This window comes from Arachis stenosperma, chromosome 10 (assembly GCF_014773155.1).
Source record: "Arachis stenosperma cultivar V10309 chromosome 10, arast.V10309.gnm1.PFL2, whole genome shotgun sequence".
In the NCBI taxonomy this organism is placed as follows: Eukaryota; Viridiplantae; Streptophyta; class Magnoliopsida; order Fabales; family Fabaceae; genus Arachis; species Arachis stenosperma.
Window position 1 is genome coordinate 122,684,846 of NC_080386.1, and position 17,305 is coordinate 122,702,150.

Here is a 17,305-nt window from a genome sequence, read left to right on the forward strand (position 1 = left end):
ATTTCTATGGGAGAAGCATCTCTATCCCTGCCATTGGAGCAAACAACTTTGAGCTTAAGCCTCAATTAGTTTCTCTAATGCAACAGAATTGCAAGTTCCATGGACTTCCAATGGAAGATCCTCATCAGTTCTTAGCTGAATTCTTGCAAATCTGTGACACAGTCAAAACTAATGGAGTTAACCCTGAGGTCTACAGACTGATGCTATTCCCTTTTGCTGTAAGAGACAGAGCTAGAATATGGTTGGACTCTCAACCTAAAGAAAGCCTGGACTCTTGGGAAAAGCTAGTCAATGCCTTCTTGGCAAAGTTCTTTCCACCACAAAGATGGAGTAAGCTTAGAGTGGAAGTCCAAACCTTCAGACAGAAGGATGGAGAATCCCTCTATGAAGCTTGGGAAAGATACAAACAATTAATCAGAAGATGTCCTTCAGACATGCTTTCTGAATGGAGCATCATAGGTATTTTCTATGATGGTCTCTCTGAACTATCCAAGATGTCTTTGGATAGCTCTGCTGGAGGATCTCTTCATCTGAAGAAGACGCCTGCAGAAGCTCAAGAATTGATTGAAATGGTTGCAAATAACCAATTCATGTACACTTCTGAAAGGAATCCTGTGAACAATGGGACTAGTCAGAAGAAAGGAGTTCTTGAGATTGACACTCTGAATGCTATATTGGCTCAGAACAAGATATTGACTCAACAAGTCAATTTGATTTCTCAAAGTCTGTCTGGAATGCAAAATGCACCAAGCAGTACTAAGGAAGCTTCATCTGAGGAAGAAGCCTATGATCCTGAGAACCCTTCAATGGAAGAGGTGAATTACCTAGGAGAACCCTATGGAAACACCTATAATTCTTCATGGAGAAATCACCCAAATTTCTCATGGAAGAATCAAGAGAGACCTCAACAAGGTTTCAATAACAATAATGGTGGAAGAAATAGGTTTAGCAATGGCAAGCCTTTTCCATCATCTTCTCAGCAACAGACAGAGAGTTCTAAGCAGAATACTTCTGACTTAGCAACAATGGTCTCTGATCTAATAAAGACCACTCAAAGTTTCATGAATGAAACAAGGTCCTCCATCAGAAATTTGGAAGGACAAGTGGGTCAGCTGAGCAAGAAAGTTACTGAACTCCCTCCTAGCACTCTCCCAAGTAATACAGAAGAAAATCCAAAAGGAGAGTGCAAAGCCATAACCATGGCCGAATGTGGAGAGGAAAGAGAGGAGGAGGACGCCACTGAGGAAGACCTCAGTGGGCGTGTACCAATCTCCTCTGAGTTCCAATGGGAATCTGAGGCTCAAACTGAGACCATAGAGATTCCATTGGACTTACTTCTACCATTCATGAGCTCTGATGAGTATTCTTCCTCTGAAGAGGATGAGTATGTCACTGAAGAGCAAGTTGCTAAATACCTTGGAGCAATCATGAAACTGAATGACAAGTTATTTGGAAATGAGACTTGGGAGGATGAACCACCTTTGCTCACCAAAGAACTGGATGACTTGTCTAGGCAGAAACTGCCTCAAAAGAGGCAAGATCCTGGGAAGTTTTCTATACCTTGTACCATAGGCACCATGACCTTCAAGAAGGCCTTGTGTGACTTAGGGTCAAGTGTAAACCTCATGCCCCTCTCTGTAATGGAGAAATTAGGGATCCTTGAGGTGCAAGCTGCAAGAATCTCATTAGAGATGGCAGACAATTCAAGAAAACAAGCTCATGGACTTGTAGAGAATGTTTTGGTGAAGATTGAGGACCATTACATCCCTACTGACTTTATAGTCCTAGAGACTGGGAAGTGCATGGATGAATCCATCATCCTTGGCAGACCCTTCCTAGCCACAGCAAAGGCTGTGATTGATGTTGATAGAGGAGAGTTGATCATTCAAGTGAATGAAGAATCCTTGGTGTTTAAGGCCCAAGGACATCCCTCTATCATCATGGAGAGGAAGCATGAAGAGCTTCTCTCAAAACAGAGCCAAGCAGAGCCCCCACAGTCAAACTCTAAGTTTGGTGTTGGGAGGCCACAACCAAACTCTAAGTTTGGTGTTGAACCCCCACATTCAAACTCTAAGTTTGGTGTTGGGAGGTTCCAACACGGTTCTGTGTATTTCTGAGGCTCCATGAGAGTCCTCTGTCAAGCTAATGACATTAAAGAAGCGCTTGTTGGGAGGCAACCCAATGTTTTATGGTTGACTATTTTCTTTTGTTATTTTACCTTTTTTGTAGGATGATGATCATAAGAAGTCACAAAAACAATGAAAAAAGCAAAAACAGAATGAAAAACAGGAAGAAAAACAGCACACCCTGGAGGAGAAGAAGCTGGCGTTCAAACGCCAGTAATGCTAGCTGTTGGGCGTTTAACGCCCAGTCTGGCACCATTCTGGGCTTTTAACGCCAGAAAGGGGCACCAGACTGGCGTTAAACGCCAGTAAAGGGCAACAACCTGGCGTTAAACGCCAGGAATGGGCACCAGCCCGGCGTTTAACGCCAGAAATAGCTCAAAACGTGATTTTGAGCAACATTTGGTGCAGGGATGACTTTTCCTTGACACCACAGGATCTGTGGACCCCACAGGACCCCACCATCACTCTCTCTCTTCCTCCCCCATTCACCAATCACCTCAATACCTCTTCCCCAAAACCCCTTCACCTATCAAATCCCATCTTTCTCTTCACCACTCACATCCATCCTTCATAAATTCCCACCAACCTCACCCTTCAAATTCAAACCACTTTCCCTCCCAAACCCACCCTCCATGGCCGAACCATTACCCCCCTCTCTCCTATAAATACCCTTCTCCAACCCTTCATTTTCACACAACATAAACACCCTTTCTTACCCTTCTTGGCCGAACACACCACCTTCCCCCTCTTCCTCATTTCTTCTTCTTCTACTCTCTTCTTTCTTCTTTTGCTCGAGGACGAGCAAACATTTTAAGTTTGGTGTGGTAAAAGCGTTGCTTTTTCATAACCATTTATGGCATCCAAGGCCGGAGAAACCTCTAGAAAGAGGAAAGGGAAGGCAAAGGCTTCCACCTCCGAGTCATGGGAGATGGATAGATTCCTCTCAAGGGTGCATCAAGTCCACTTCTATGAAGTTGTGGCCTTGAAGAAGGTGATCCCCGAAGTCCCCTTTTTACTTAAAAAGGGTGAATATCCGGAGATCCGCCATGAGATCCGAAGAAGAGGTTGGGAAGTACTTACCAACCCCATTCAACAAGTCGGAATCTTGATGGTTTAAGAGTTCTATGCCAATGCATGGATCACCAAGAACCATGACCAAAGTGTGAACCCGAATCCAAAGAATTATCTCACTATGGTTCGGGGGAAATACTTGGATTTTAGTCCGGAAAGTGTGAGGGTGGCGTTCAACTTGCCTATGATGCAAGGAGATGAGCACCCTTACACTAGAAGGGTCAACTTTGATCAAAGGTTGGACCAAGTCCTCACAATCATATGTGAAGAGGGCGCACAATGGAAGCAAGATTCAAGAGGAAAGCCGATTCAATTGAGAAGGCATGACCTCAAGCCCGTGGCTAGAGGATGGTTAGAGTTCATACAACGCTCAATCATTCCCACTAGCAACCGGTCCGAAGTTACCATAGACCGGGCCATCATGATCCATAGCATCATGATTGGAGAAGAAATAGAAGTTCATGAGGTTATAGCCCAAGAACTCTACAAGGTGGCGGACAAGACCTCCACTTTGGCAAGGTTAGCCTTTCCTCACCTCATTTGTCACCTCTGTTATTCAGTTGGAGTTGACATAGAGGGAGACATCACCATTGATGAGGATAAGCCCATTACCAAGAAAAGGATGGAGCACACAAGAGACCCCTCTCATCATGAGATCCCTGAGATTCCTCAAGGGATGCACTTTCCTCCACAAAATTACTGGGAGCAATTAAACACCTCCCTAGGAGAATTGAGTTCCAACATGGGACAACTAAGGGTGGAGCATCAAGAACACTCCATTCTTCTCCATGAAATTAGAGAAGACCAAAGAATCATGAGGGAGGAGCAACAAAGACAAGGAAGAGACATTGAGGAGCTCAAGCACTCCATAGGATCTTCAAGAGCAAGAAAGAGCCGCCATCACTAAGGTGGACCCGTTCCTTGATTTCCTTGATCTTTATTCTTCTGTTTTTCGATTTTTATGCTTATGGTTATCCATGTTTGTGTCTTGTGATCATTAGTGTCTTAGTGTCCATGCCTTAAAGTTATGAATGTCCTATGAATCCATCACCTTTCTTGAATAAAAACGTGCTTAATTGAAAAGGAAAGAATTGCATGAATTCTGAATTTTATAATAGTTTAATTATTTTGATGTGGTGGCAACACTTTTGTTCTCTGAATGTATGCTTGAACAGTGCATATGTCTCTTGAATTTGTGGTTCATGAATGTTGGCTCTTGAAAGAATGATGAAAAAGGAGACATGTTACTGAGGATCTGAAAAATCATTAAAAATGATTCTTGAAGCAAGAAAAAGCAGAAAAAAAAAGAGAGAAAAAGCAAACGAAAAAAAAAATCGAAAAAAAAAAGAAAGAAAAAGAAAGAAATAAAGTTGTCATCCAAGGCAATAAGAGTGTGCTTAAGAACCCTGGACACCTCTAATTGGGGACTTTAGCAAAGCTGAGTCACAATCTGAAAAGGTTCACCCAATTATGTGTCTGTGGCATGTATGTATCCGGTGGTAATACTGGAAGACAGAGTGCTTTGGGCCACAGCCAAGACTCAATAAATAGCTATGTTCAAGAATCATCATACTTTACTAGGAGAATCATTAACACTATCTGGATTCTAAGTTCCTAAGGAAGCCAATCATTCTGAATTACAAGGGATAGAGTGAGATGCCAAAACTATTCAGAGACAAAAAGTTAAAAGCCCCGCTCATCTAATTAATACTGATCTTCATAGATGTTTTTGGAGTTCATTGCATATTCTCTTCTTTTTATCTTATTTGATCTTAAGTTGCTTGGGGACAAGCAACAATTTAAGTTTGGTGTTGTGATGAGCGGATAATTTGTATACTTTTTGGCATTATTTTTAGTATATTTTTAGTATGATCTAGTTAGTTTTTAGTATATTTTTATTAGTTTTTAGTTAAAATTCACTTTTCTGGACTTTACTATGAGTTTGTGTGTTTTTCTGTGATTTCAGGTATTTTCTGGCTGAAATTGAGGGACCTGAGCAAAAATCTGATCCAGAGACTCAAAAGGACTGCAGATGCTGTTGGATTCTGACCTCCCTGCACTTGAAGTGGATTTTCTGGAGCTACAGAAGCCCAATTGGCGCTCTCTCAACGGCGTTGGAAAGTAGACATCCTGGGCTTTCCAGCAATATATAATAGTCCATACTTTGCCCAAGATTTGATGGCCCAAACCAGCGTTCAAAGTCACCTCAAGGAATTCCAGCGTTAAACGCCGGAACTGGCACCTAATTGGGAGTTAAACGCCCAAACTGGCACTAAAGCTGGCGTTTAACTCCAAGGAGAGTCTCTACACGAAAAAGCTTCATTGCTCAGCCCAAGCACACACCAAGTGGGCCCGGAAGTGGATTTTTATGTCATTTACTCATCTATGTACTAGTTTTCTATAAGTAGGACCTTTTACTATTGTATTTTCATCTTCGGACATCTAGTTCTTAGATCATTTGGGGGCTGGCCTCACGGCCATGCCTAGACCTTGTTCTTATGTATTTCAACGGTGGAGTTTCTACACACCATAGATTAAGGTGTGGAGCTCTGCTGTACCTCGAGTATTAATGCAATTACTATTGTTCTTCCATTCAATTCCGCTTGTTCTTTATCCAAGATATCACTTGTTCTTCAACATGATGAAGGTGATGATTGACGCCCATCACCATTCTCACCCATGAACAAGGTGACTGACAACCATTCTTGTTCTACAAGCATCTGAGGCTTAGTGAATGTCTCTTGGATTCCTGATTGCACGATGCATGGTTGATCGCCTGACAACCGAGTGCTCGCCTGACAAACGAGCCAACCATTCCGTGAGATCAGAGTCTTCGTGGTATAGGCAGGACCTGATGGCAGCATTCAAGAGAATCCGGAAGGTCTAACCTTGTCTGTGGTATTCTGAGTAGGATTCAATGATTGAATGACTGTGACGTGCTTCAAACCTGTAACCTACTGGGCGTTAGTGACAGACGCAAAGAGTGATTCTATTCCGGTAGGGGAGGGAACCAAACCGGTGATTGGCAGCACTGTGACAGAGTGTGTGCATTAGCTTTCACTGCGCGGATGGGAGGTAGCTGCTGACAACAGTGAAACTCTACGAGCTTGCCATGGAAAGGAGTAAGAAAGGATTGGATGAAGGCATTAGGAAAGCAGAGAAACGGAAGGGAAGGCATCTTCATACACTTGTCTGAAGCTCTTACACCAATGATATACATAAGTATCACTATCTTTATCTTCTATGTTATTTTCGTTCATCATCATATACATTTGAGTTTGCCTGACTAAGATTTACAAGATGACCATAGCTTGCTTCAATGCTAACAATCTCCGTGGGATCGACCCTTACTCACGTAAGGTATTACTTGGACGACCCAGTGCACTTGCTGGTTAGTTGTGCGAAGTTGTGTAATGCCATGGAATTGAACCACCAAGTTTTTGGAGTTCATGACCAGGGATTATGAGAGTTGTGAAAAGTATTGTTCACAATTTCGCGCACCACATGTCATTTACAAAGACCTCCATCAACTTTCTAACCCCAAGGGTATTACTACATAACAATAGTTTGCCATAGGAGTAATGAAGGATGTTTAATCCTGATTCGGCTTGTACTTTAGAACTTGATTATATCTTGAGTAGGTATCCATAAAGGACCGGTATTTATAGCTCAAAACTGAGTTTACCAGAGCATCAATACTGGAAAGAGGGTGACGAGCGCTAAACACCGGTTTAGAAATTTTCACAAGTTTAAGGCTCATAATTCGTTGTAACTCTAAATCAAAATTCAACGCTCTCTAAAGTTTAGTAAAAATGTCATAAGTTCAAATCAATAATCGGGAGTTTAATTCCAGGTCATTTTCCCTAGGAATTGTAATCGAATCTATGAAAGATTGGGATTTTGAGCACAATAAACAAGAAATGTAAATAACAAGAATTTAAAGAAGCAAGTAATAACTAAATATCAAGAGAAATTAAACTACAGATAATTGAGGCAATTAACTAGTAAAATAAATCAAATTCAAGTGCTAAAAAGATCTTGGCTAAGTTGAGGGTTAAGGATCAGTATCTTTGCCACTAACCAAAGAGCAAACCCAATTCGTCAACCTCAATAAATTGAGGAAAGTCAATTAGGCTTAATTAATCCTAATCCATAAGTCGTAACTAACTTACTAATTGAGTTAGTAAAAGACTAGCGTTAATAGAAATAAGATTAACTAAAATCTCTAAATTATCAATCAACTTAGATATTAGTGACTCAAAGTCACCCAAGTTCCCACTCAAGCCAAGAATGAAAACCTACTACTCTATAATTAGAAAAGATATTTTATCAAACACTTGGTAGGCATAAAAGAAAAGCATCATAAATTGCATAAATTAATAAAATCTATGACTGCCCAATGCAAGAAAGAAATAATAACAACTCAAGTAAGCATCAATAAAGCATATATAGAAACATCAAACTGTATTAAAAAAAAATGAGAATTCAACCATTATTGTTAATAAACTAAAAATAGCAAAGAAATAAGAAACTAACAAGAGAAACCTAGTAAACTAAGATGGTAGAGCAAGATAATGTAATGAAAACTAAACTAAAACAAGATTAAAACCTAAAATTAGAGAGAAATTAAACTAGAATCCTGGAATTCTAGAGAGAAGTTAGAGTTTTTCTATTTAGAATTTCACTAAAACATGATAATAAAAAAAAACCTAAATTAAGACTACTTCGTTGATCCCCTCGAATTCTTGCTTCAAATATATACTTCAAAAATGACTTGGATTGAGCCTAAAATGGGCTAGAAATTGTGAGTCACGTGCCATTTTATGTGAGGTACGAGACTGGAATGATGTGTACGCATGAACCATGCATATGAACGATTAGCAATTTTGCAAAACTCCATTTATTCATGAATTATCCACTTTTAGATGCTTTTCTTCCATATTTCCAAGCCATCCTTGCCTTCTAAATCTTAAATCACTAAAATAAACATATCAAGGTATCGAATGGAATAAAAGTGAAATTAATTTGACAATTTACAAGTCCAAAAAGTATGTTTTTAACAATTAAACATAATTAGGAGAGAATTCACAAAAGTATGCATTTTCAAGAAATAAGTGCGAGATAAGTTAATAAATTCCAATATTTTCAACTACAAAATCATCATAAAATATAGCTTTATCAGAGGGTAAGGGTCCTTGGGACAAGCTTTGTTAAGATCAATATAGTCGATGCACATCCTCCATTTCTTGTTCTGTTTCTTCAAGAGTACCATATTAGCGAGCCATAATGGGTATTTTACTTCCCTTACGAACGCAGCTTCTAACAGCGCATGTACTTGTTCTTCTATGACTTTGGCTCTTTTGGAACTCTGAGTTTTTGTTGTTTCTTCTGGACAACTAAAAGGCAAGCTTGTAGCTCATGAGGTGGGGATGGATTCCAGGCATGTTTGAGGCTTTTTAGGTGAAGATGTCGGAATTTTTTCATAGGTACTTAACAAGTTCTTGTTTTAGCTGTTCTTCTAGATTGGTCCCCACATTTGTCATTTTTTTTACCTCATCCCCGATTTAAACCTCTTTAATTTTCCTTTTTAGGTTGGGGTCTCAATTCCTTTCTGATTCGTACACACCTCCGAACTCTGTGGTATTGACCTCTTTCCCTTTTGCACATCCCCATAGGTTTAGAATTTCGTTATAACACCTCCTTGCTAGTTTCTGATCTCCCCTCACAGTTGTTATTCCTTCAGGAGTAGAGAACTTTATACAGAGATAGGAGTTAAAACTACTGTCGCAAGTCAGTTTAATATTGTTCGATCTATAAAGACGTTGTAACCAGACGCCATATTTACCACAATGTAGTCTATGCTTAATGTTCTTACTTTTGTGCCCTTGCCAAAGGTTGTGTAGAGAAGGATGAACCTGAGAGGTCGGATATGAGTATCTTCTAGACCGAAGAGGGTATATGGGTACGCTCTTAAGTCCTTTTTCTCTAGGCCCAAGCTAGTTTGAACAGGATGTCTGTCGAACTCCTTTGATCTATCAAGGTTCTATGAAGATTTGCATTGGCGATGATCATTGTGATTACTATCGGGTAATCGTGCTTGAGGATCACTCCTCGTGCATCTTCTTTGGTGAAGGTGACTGTAGGTAGGTCGGGTATTTCAGCATCTTCGCAACCTGGTATACTTTTTTTAGATGCCTCTTCTGGGAGGATTTTATTATCCCCCTCCTGTGAACCCTCCAACATTCATGTGAACGTGCCTTTTAGGAGTTCGTTGAGGTTGGTCTCGCCTGTCTCGGTCTTCATCTCTTTTCCTTTTGTTGTGATCGTCCGACCTTTCAGTAAGATATCTATCCAACCGACCTTCTATCGGAAGTTGTTCAATGACATTCTTTAAAGCATAGCAATAGTTGGTGGAATGACCATATATCTTGTGATATTCGCAATATTCTTACCGATTTTCACCTTTCTTGCTTTTAGTATGTCTAGGAGGCGGTATCTTTTCAGTGTGGCAGATTTCTCTGTACCCGTCGACAAGGAAGACCCGTAGCGGGATATAAGAATGGTATCTTTGAGGTCTCTCTAAGTTGTACTCTACTTTTTTCTTTCTTTTTTTTTCTTACACCGGACTTGATACTACCTATTCTGTCCTGATATGGGTTCCCTTAGTCTTGTCGTTTCTTCCATGTTGATATATTTCTTCGTCTGCTTTTCCACCTCATATAAAGATATTGGGTGTCTCTTTGATATGGATTGCGAGAACGAGACTTCTCTGAGGCCATTGACTAACCTGATAATGACTACTTCGATAGGTAAGTTCGGAATCTCCATGCACGCTTTGATGAACCTTTCCATATAAGCTCGCAAAGATTCCCCGACCTCTTGTTTTACACCCAAGAGACTTGGGGCATGCTTGATCTTGTCTTTCTGGATGGAGAATCAGGTAAGAATATGTCTCGCCAAATCGTTGAAGCAGGTGACCGATTTGGGTGGTAAACTGTCGAACTACTTCATTACTGGGAAAGTTTTACAGTGCGTTGCATTTGATGCGCCTGCCAAATACATGCGACTTTTGAAATTACTCAAATGATGTCTCGGATTGGTGGTTTCATCGTAGAGGTACATATCTGGACTTTTAAAGTTTTTGAAAACTTTAACTCGCATGATTTCTTCTATGAATGGATCTTCACCTCCTAAGGGCGTTTTCGTTCAATCGGCTCGTGCTCTCCTACCTTTAAGGTTGGATTCCAGCTTCTCAAATTTTTCTTCCAGTTCTCTTCGTCGTCATATCTCCCTTTGTGGAGCTCGTTCCAATTCATATTGTCATTCTCTCTTATCTAACTAACCTTGATGTCCGTGAACCAATTCCATGAGTTCAGTAGGATATCTTTTTCCCGATCCTCCCGATTGATGGACTTCTGAGCTTATTCTTTGTCCTACTTGATTTGTAGGATGTGTATCATCAGTAATACCTTTCCCTTTGTTAGGTTGAAGAGGTATGACGAATGCACAATCATCGTTGTGTTGTTCTTTTTCATAGGTCTCTGAGTCAGAAGTCGTGTGTCTATTTTCTGGAATGTCGTCTGTCATCATACAGTGTCGATTACAAGGTCCCTGGTAACGGCGTCAATGTTGTGAAGGTTACCTAAAACTATGATTTAGGCGTAAACGTGAGGTCCAAGCTTCTTTTGGGGTTGTGTCCGATGTTTCCTTGTGATGAGGTGTCACTGTCTGATGTCTTGGTGAAGGTGCGAGGTGGTACCTGCAAGACTCCGATCCTTAAGTTAGCAAAGATTTTAGGTAGATTTTTATGTAGATTAGAGTTTCAAAAATACCTAAGGGTGTCAAGGTATTTATAAGTGTAGATGTAGAATTAATAGCTACTTTTTAAGTAGCTTCACCTTTGATGGTAGGTTGGTTACTCCTTTTTGGTAGGGAGATTATTGAAATTTCCTATTTAAATGAGTAGGAGAGATTGTAGAAGTTAGTTACTTATTTACATAAGTAGGATTAGGCTCATGTCAGCCGTATTCGACCTTTATATGATCGGGTAGATAGTAGCATAGAACTAAATGTTATCTATATAGTGTTGAATCAATTTTATTTTTATGCGTTTGGCTAAATTTGTGGGTCATTGTTTAAACAAGTACTTTAATAATTAATTTTTTGGTATAATAATATGTTTTAATAAATAATTATTTTAAAAAATTAATAATTAATTCTAACCGTCTTATTTTAAAACAAAGGCGTTGCTAGTTTCTTTGCTTTCTGCCGGTTAGCAAATCAGATCAACCGCCCATAGGTATTATTTTGCTCTGTTCGGCGAACTACGTGCAATTTTTTTATGAAATGACAACTCAAAGTAGTCCCTGAAATCATATTATTGGTGATAGAATCGTATGGTTATTTTACTCTCCGATCATGTTCATCCTCAAGGATGTCCACAACCATTTGCCGATAATTATGATTTCGGATAATTATGAACTAGGAATATGATGGATGCAAAATACCAACCGAACACAAGATAATTTTCCTTTGCCAAAAGTTTACTGACCCACCTTTTCAATCATTTGTTAGTATTAGAATGACAGAGCATAACATTGGCTTGATATGCACTAGCAAATATAACACAAGCTGTACTATCATATAAAATTGATTTAGTTTAATTTAACTATAAATTATACGTTAGCATAACAAATAATAATGATAATAATAATAATAATAATAATACTGTAATTAAAATTAATAATTAAAAATGATTTTTTACCATTAAAAATAATGGTTTATATATATATATATATATATATATATATATATATATATATATATATATATATAGTTGTGTTTTATAGTAATTTATTAAGAAGAATCTTAAAAAATCAATAGTTTTCAGTAAAAAAAATGAGAAGTTGAAAAATATCAACTCAAAAAGTAAATATAAAAAAATATTAGTCACCTAATATTTTTAATTATTAATAAGTTAACAAAACTTATAAATTGCAGCATAAATAGATTTGACTTTCCATAATTTCATGACTGCAATTATTATATTCATAATTTAGATAATTTTTTACTTTCATCAAATTTATTTTATTTATTTTAAAAAAACGCCATATGTTCAAATTGTGATGGTTAATAAATGGTTAGATCTAAATAGTAATACTGTATCTCATCTATCTTGCTAGAAACTAATTACTGTCTAAGATTTCTTTCCTTTATAAAGCCTTAAATCTTAACACACATCCATATATAATATGCAACAACATTTATTCGAATATAAATGCATATCTATGGCTGAGTCAACCCCTCTTCTCTCTCAACCAACTGATTCTGATTCTTCTCTTACAGAACCACCTCCGTTATTATTATCAGAAAAACACCTTCCTTCTCTTGCTTCAACGGTTGAGAAATGCATTGGAGAATTCACTTGGTCCCAATTCCTGCAAGCAGTTCTTGTCTCCTTTGCTTGGGTCTTTGATGCTCAACAAACATTCATCAGCGTCTTCACCGATGCACAACCATCACTGAACTGCACCGAAAAGGACGACCACGTCAGCAGCGGAAGAGCCTCCATTATATCCGAATGGGGCTTGGAATGCGAAAACTCCTTCGTCACAAGCCTTCCGGCTTCTTTGTTCTTTCTTGGATGCTTAGTCGGTGGCATTGTTCTTGCCACGCTGGCTGATTCCTCGCTAGGTCGCAAGAACATGCTCTTATTTTCGTGCCTTTTCATGTCCCTCTCTTCGCTACTCGCCGCATTCTCTATAAATATTTGGGTATACTCTCTGATCAAATTTCTCTGCGGATTTGCCCGCGCTACTATCGGGACCTCGGCTCTCGTTCTCACTTCTGAGCTCGTAGGTAACCGGAGGCGCGGGCAAATAAGCGTGGTTGGATTCTTTTGCTTCACCATTGGGTTCTTGTCCCTTCCTGCAATGGCTTACGCTAACAGAAACTCTTCATGGAGAAACCTTTACATGTGGACTTCAATTCCAGCCATTTTCTATTGCGTGATTGTCAAGTTCTTCGTTCGCGAGTCCCCAAGATGGCTTCTAGTGAAAGGAAGAAAAGAAGAAGCAGCAGAGACGTTGAAATGCATCTCTTCAATCACTCAGAGTAACGTTAACCTCGCAGTCAACGGAATATTCCCAAGCAATGTGGATCCGGATCTAACCATGAACAATACCGATCTGTATTGCGCTTTGAAGATTCTGTTGCAAAAGAAATGGTCTTCTAGAAGGTTATGGACGGTTATGGCTTCCGGATTCGGAATTGGATTGGTGTATTACGGTATGCCGTTAGGGCTTGGAAACTTGTCCTTCAACCTTTATCTCAGTGTCACGCTTAACGCGTTATCGGAGCTTCCGTCTTCTCTGTTGACTTTCTTGCTTATCGATAAGTTCAAGAGAAGAAACGCGCTTCTTGTTTTCACAGTTGTGAGTGGAGTATTCAGTGTGTTGTCGAGCATCGAAGGTAAAATGTGGAATCAGATGGAAATTTGGTTTGAATTGATATCGTTCTTTAGTGCTTGCACGGCGTTTAACGTGTATCTGATCTACACGACGGAGCTGTTTCCGACTTGCGTGAGAAACTCGGCGTTGTCGATGGCGAGACAAGCGCTGGTGTTGGGTGGGTCGATTAGTCCGGTGGTGGTAGGTGAAGGTAGGAAGAACAAATTTGTTTGTTATGGAGTTTTTGGGTTGGTGATTTGTTGTAGTGGTGTATTTGGGGTGTTCTTACCTGAGACAAGAGGGAGACCCCTTTCTGATACCATGGAAGATGAAGAAAGCAAAGGGCGTAGTGCCACGTTAGCATGATGGACAAAGGAATTTTCTTTTTTCAGGTGCTCTAAACAAAATAATAAGGATGTTCATGTATCGACTATCGAGTTGGTTCGGTTTTGCATTTGGTTATGTATTCGAATTATTTAATAAAGACAGTATAAATGACTTTTTTTTTTAATGTTTATATGTGTTATATTACTATTGGATATTTTTATTAAATTGGTTAATAATTTATTATTTTAATAAATTAGAACAAAATCGATTTATTATCGCAACAATAATAAATTTAATTGTCTGCATTATAATTATTATATCTCGTTTAATTCAATTGAATTATATAATCTAAATTGAATATTTTTAAAAGAATTTGATAAAAATATAAATATATCTTTGATTTTTTACTTTACAGACATTTAAATTTTTAAAAATTTAAAAATATAATTAAATTTCTAAAAAAATTGGATTTATTGTTATTGTTATAAAAAAACCGATTTAATTCTAATTTATTAATAAACTAAAAAATAACCAGTTTATTAATAAGTCTAATAATAATGCGAAACGCAAACGTTTTTACAAAAAGACGTTCTACGCGACTTTATGAAAGCATCTCCCTTCAAATTAAACTAAATTGATTAAAAATAAATTAATTCGATTTGAGTAATTGATTATCTGATAAAATAAGAATTTATAAAAAAATTTAAAAAAAATATTTTAAAAATTCTATAAATATAGTAAATATGTAAAATCAATAAAAATTATATAAAATTTATAAAGAACACAAGTTTTAACAAGAACTAAGAATTAAAAATTTTAATAAAAAATTAATAGAGTAAAAATTAAATAAAAAAGATGCCATAGTAAGTGGAGACAACGTTGTCTTGTTGACGAGTAGACGGCGGCGTTGCTGGAGAGAAGACGACGCTGCCGGAGAAGACGATACTTACGAAGACGACATTGACAGATCGGAGATAAAAATGATGTTGTTGGCTTGCCCTCAACCTTCTGCCGCTACTGTGTGGAAGCCGATGTCAATTTGCTAGGGTGGCTGGGTGAGTAATGGTGGGAATTCTTCTGTTAGTGTTTTTTGAGAGAGAAATACGACAGATAAGGTAGGTGGAGGCGGTAATACTTTTAAGATTAGGGCTCACTAAAAGTTATATGTATATTTTTAATTTATTTTTTTAATTTGATTAATAAAGAGTTCGTGTTAATGGGTTAGTTCGGATTCTACACCTTTAGAACTATTTCTCGAATTAATTGACAAAGAGAGTCATCGATTCAATTTGGGTTCTACCCAATTATTTATTGGTTTCAAAACCAATTTAATTAATTCGGTTCGAGTTTAGATGGGTAATCGGGTTATCCGAACCCGTGAACACCCCTAAAAATTACCTGTGACAAAATTTTAGAGCGAACAATTTTTAGTAATTTTAGTCAAATATAAATATTAAATTATTTTTAATAAATAAAATTTATTAATTTATGTGTGCAAACTCTAAAAAATATGATACAAATTATATTAATTTATGTGTGCAAAATTCTAATAGATATAGGTATAAATTGTATATTTTTTGTATGCAAAAATATTTGTAAATATGAGTACAAATTATTGCTGGCTAAGTATTAGTAAAAAATGATAATATTTGCTGGTATGTAGCATTGTTCTTATCTATTGAAAAAGTTCAGTGATTAGTACAATTTATTTTTGGGTTAAGTACGACTTTGGTCCCTAAAATATAGACTAAAATTTTTTTTGTTCTCAACCTTTTTTTGCATAAAAAATCGTCCCTAAGGTTTAAAACCAGGTTTTAAAATCGTATTTTTTACTTAAATCTTAAAATTTTGGATCAAATTATCCATAACAAAAATAATAATAATAAAATAAAATAAAAAAAGAAAAAATAAGAGAAAGAAAAGGTTTTTGCTCCTGCGGAGGGAGAAGGAAAGAAGAAGAAGAAACTATCTATGATCTACCTCTATCTCCGCTTTTGCTGCCATTTTCGTACGATTTTTGTCCCTAAAGAAAGGACGATTTTAAAACCAAGTTCAATCTTAGGGACGATTTTGTATACAAAAAAAGGTTGGAAACGAAAAAATTTTTCGAACTATACCTTTGGGACCAAAATCGTACTTAACCCTTCATTTTTTATCAATATTTTTAGTCATCGATTTAATATTTTTAGTCTAATAATTTAAAAATAAATTTTTAATTTATATTTTTAAATATTAATAATTAATTATTGAGTAAAAATAATAAATTCTGATAATTTTTTAGTATTTTTTAATGATTTACTCTGTATAATAAATTTTTATATTATTTCAAATATTTAAAATTTGAAAAGAAACTAACCATGCTACATAATATTAAGGGCCATTATACTGATATAGTCATATAGTAGATGCTGAATAAATCAAACAGAACAAATGACTAATTTTACTTTCATATCATGTAAGAATTTCTAGCTAAGTGAACTTTTTTTTACAACAAAAAACAAATTTTAATGTATGATCGAAAAAGTTTGTCTTCCCAATTCATGTGTATCCGATCCGTACCTCAGTGGCACATTTAGACATCTATTCCAGCCTCTTTATTTTGAGCTCATTGCCAGCATAAATCAACTATAAGTGTCATATTTAGAAAAGAAATATGATATGCATAATTTTTTTATATACTTTTCTTTTGTATACTTAAAAAATAGGTTAAATTCCACAGTTGGTCCCTATACTTTCAGTGAAATTGTAAATTAGTCCTTACACTTTAAAAGTTTATAATTAGGTCCCTAAAGAGAATTAAAATTTGTAATTTAGTCCTCGCCGTTCAAAAAGTGTTTGATTTAACAGAATATTCTCAGAATATTCTGTATTTTGATCATGTGAGCTGCACATGTTGACAACAGGGACCAATTTACAATTTTAGTGAAAGTATGGGGATCAACTGTATAATTTAATCATTTGAAGTGACCAAAAACTCCCTAGGCTATCTGAACCTACCCCGTCCCTCCCCAACTCTCTCACTCTCACTTTCTCACTTTCTCACTTTCTAAAACGACACCGAACCCTACCGCTCTCTATCTGTCACCTCGGTTCACCGTCGCTACGCCGGATCCACCGCATTTGTGTTCACAAGTCGAGTCTTGCCTCCTTCCTCCATCTCGCCTCTTTCATCCGACAACTTTTTCTTCTCTTCCAATTCCAATACTGAACACCGACGATAAATGAAAGGCGAATGATGCGTGACCATCTTTCCTACATTTTTCTAGTGAATTTGCATTTAATTTGTAGAGTTTAATCAATAATTAATTATCTTTTAGCCACTATGGATGCTAC

The 17,305-nt window shown here is 37.2% G+C and overlaps 1 protein-coding gene and 1 non-coding gene across 2 annotated transcripts; one reads left to right on the top strand and one right to left on the bottom strand.

The window, feature by feature from the left end:
* Positions 1–332: 332 nt before the first annotated feature.
* Positions 333–440, bottom strand: LOC130958990 (small nucleolar RNA R71). Its single transcript, XR_009078088.1, has one exon. It is a non-coding gene; the product is annotated as a small nucleolar RNA R71 (small nucleolar RNA).
* An 11,972-nt stretch (positions 441–12,412) lies between these two features.
* LOC130956147 (organic cation/carnitine transporter 3) lies at positions 12,413–14,126 on the top strand. The gene has a single exon (XM_057883187.1). The coding sequence runs from the start codon at positions 12,449–12,451 to the stop codon at positions 14,009–14,011; it is 1,563 nt and encodes a 520-aa protein (XP_057739170.1). The 5' UTR covers positions 12,413–12,448; the 3' UTR covers positions 14,012–14,126.
* The last annotated feature ends 3,179 nt before the right edge of the window (positions 14,127–17,305 follow it).

Excerpts from the sequence above, each read along its gene's own strand:
- LOC130956147 (XM_057883187.1), top strand. The coding sequence starts at position 12,449 with ATGCAACAACATTTATTCGAATATAAATGCATATCTATGGCTGAGTCA.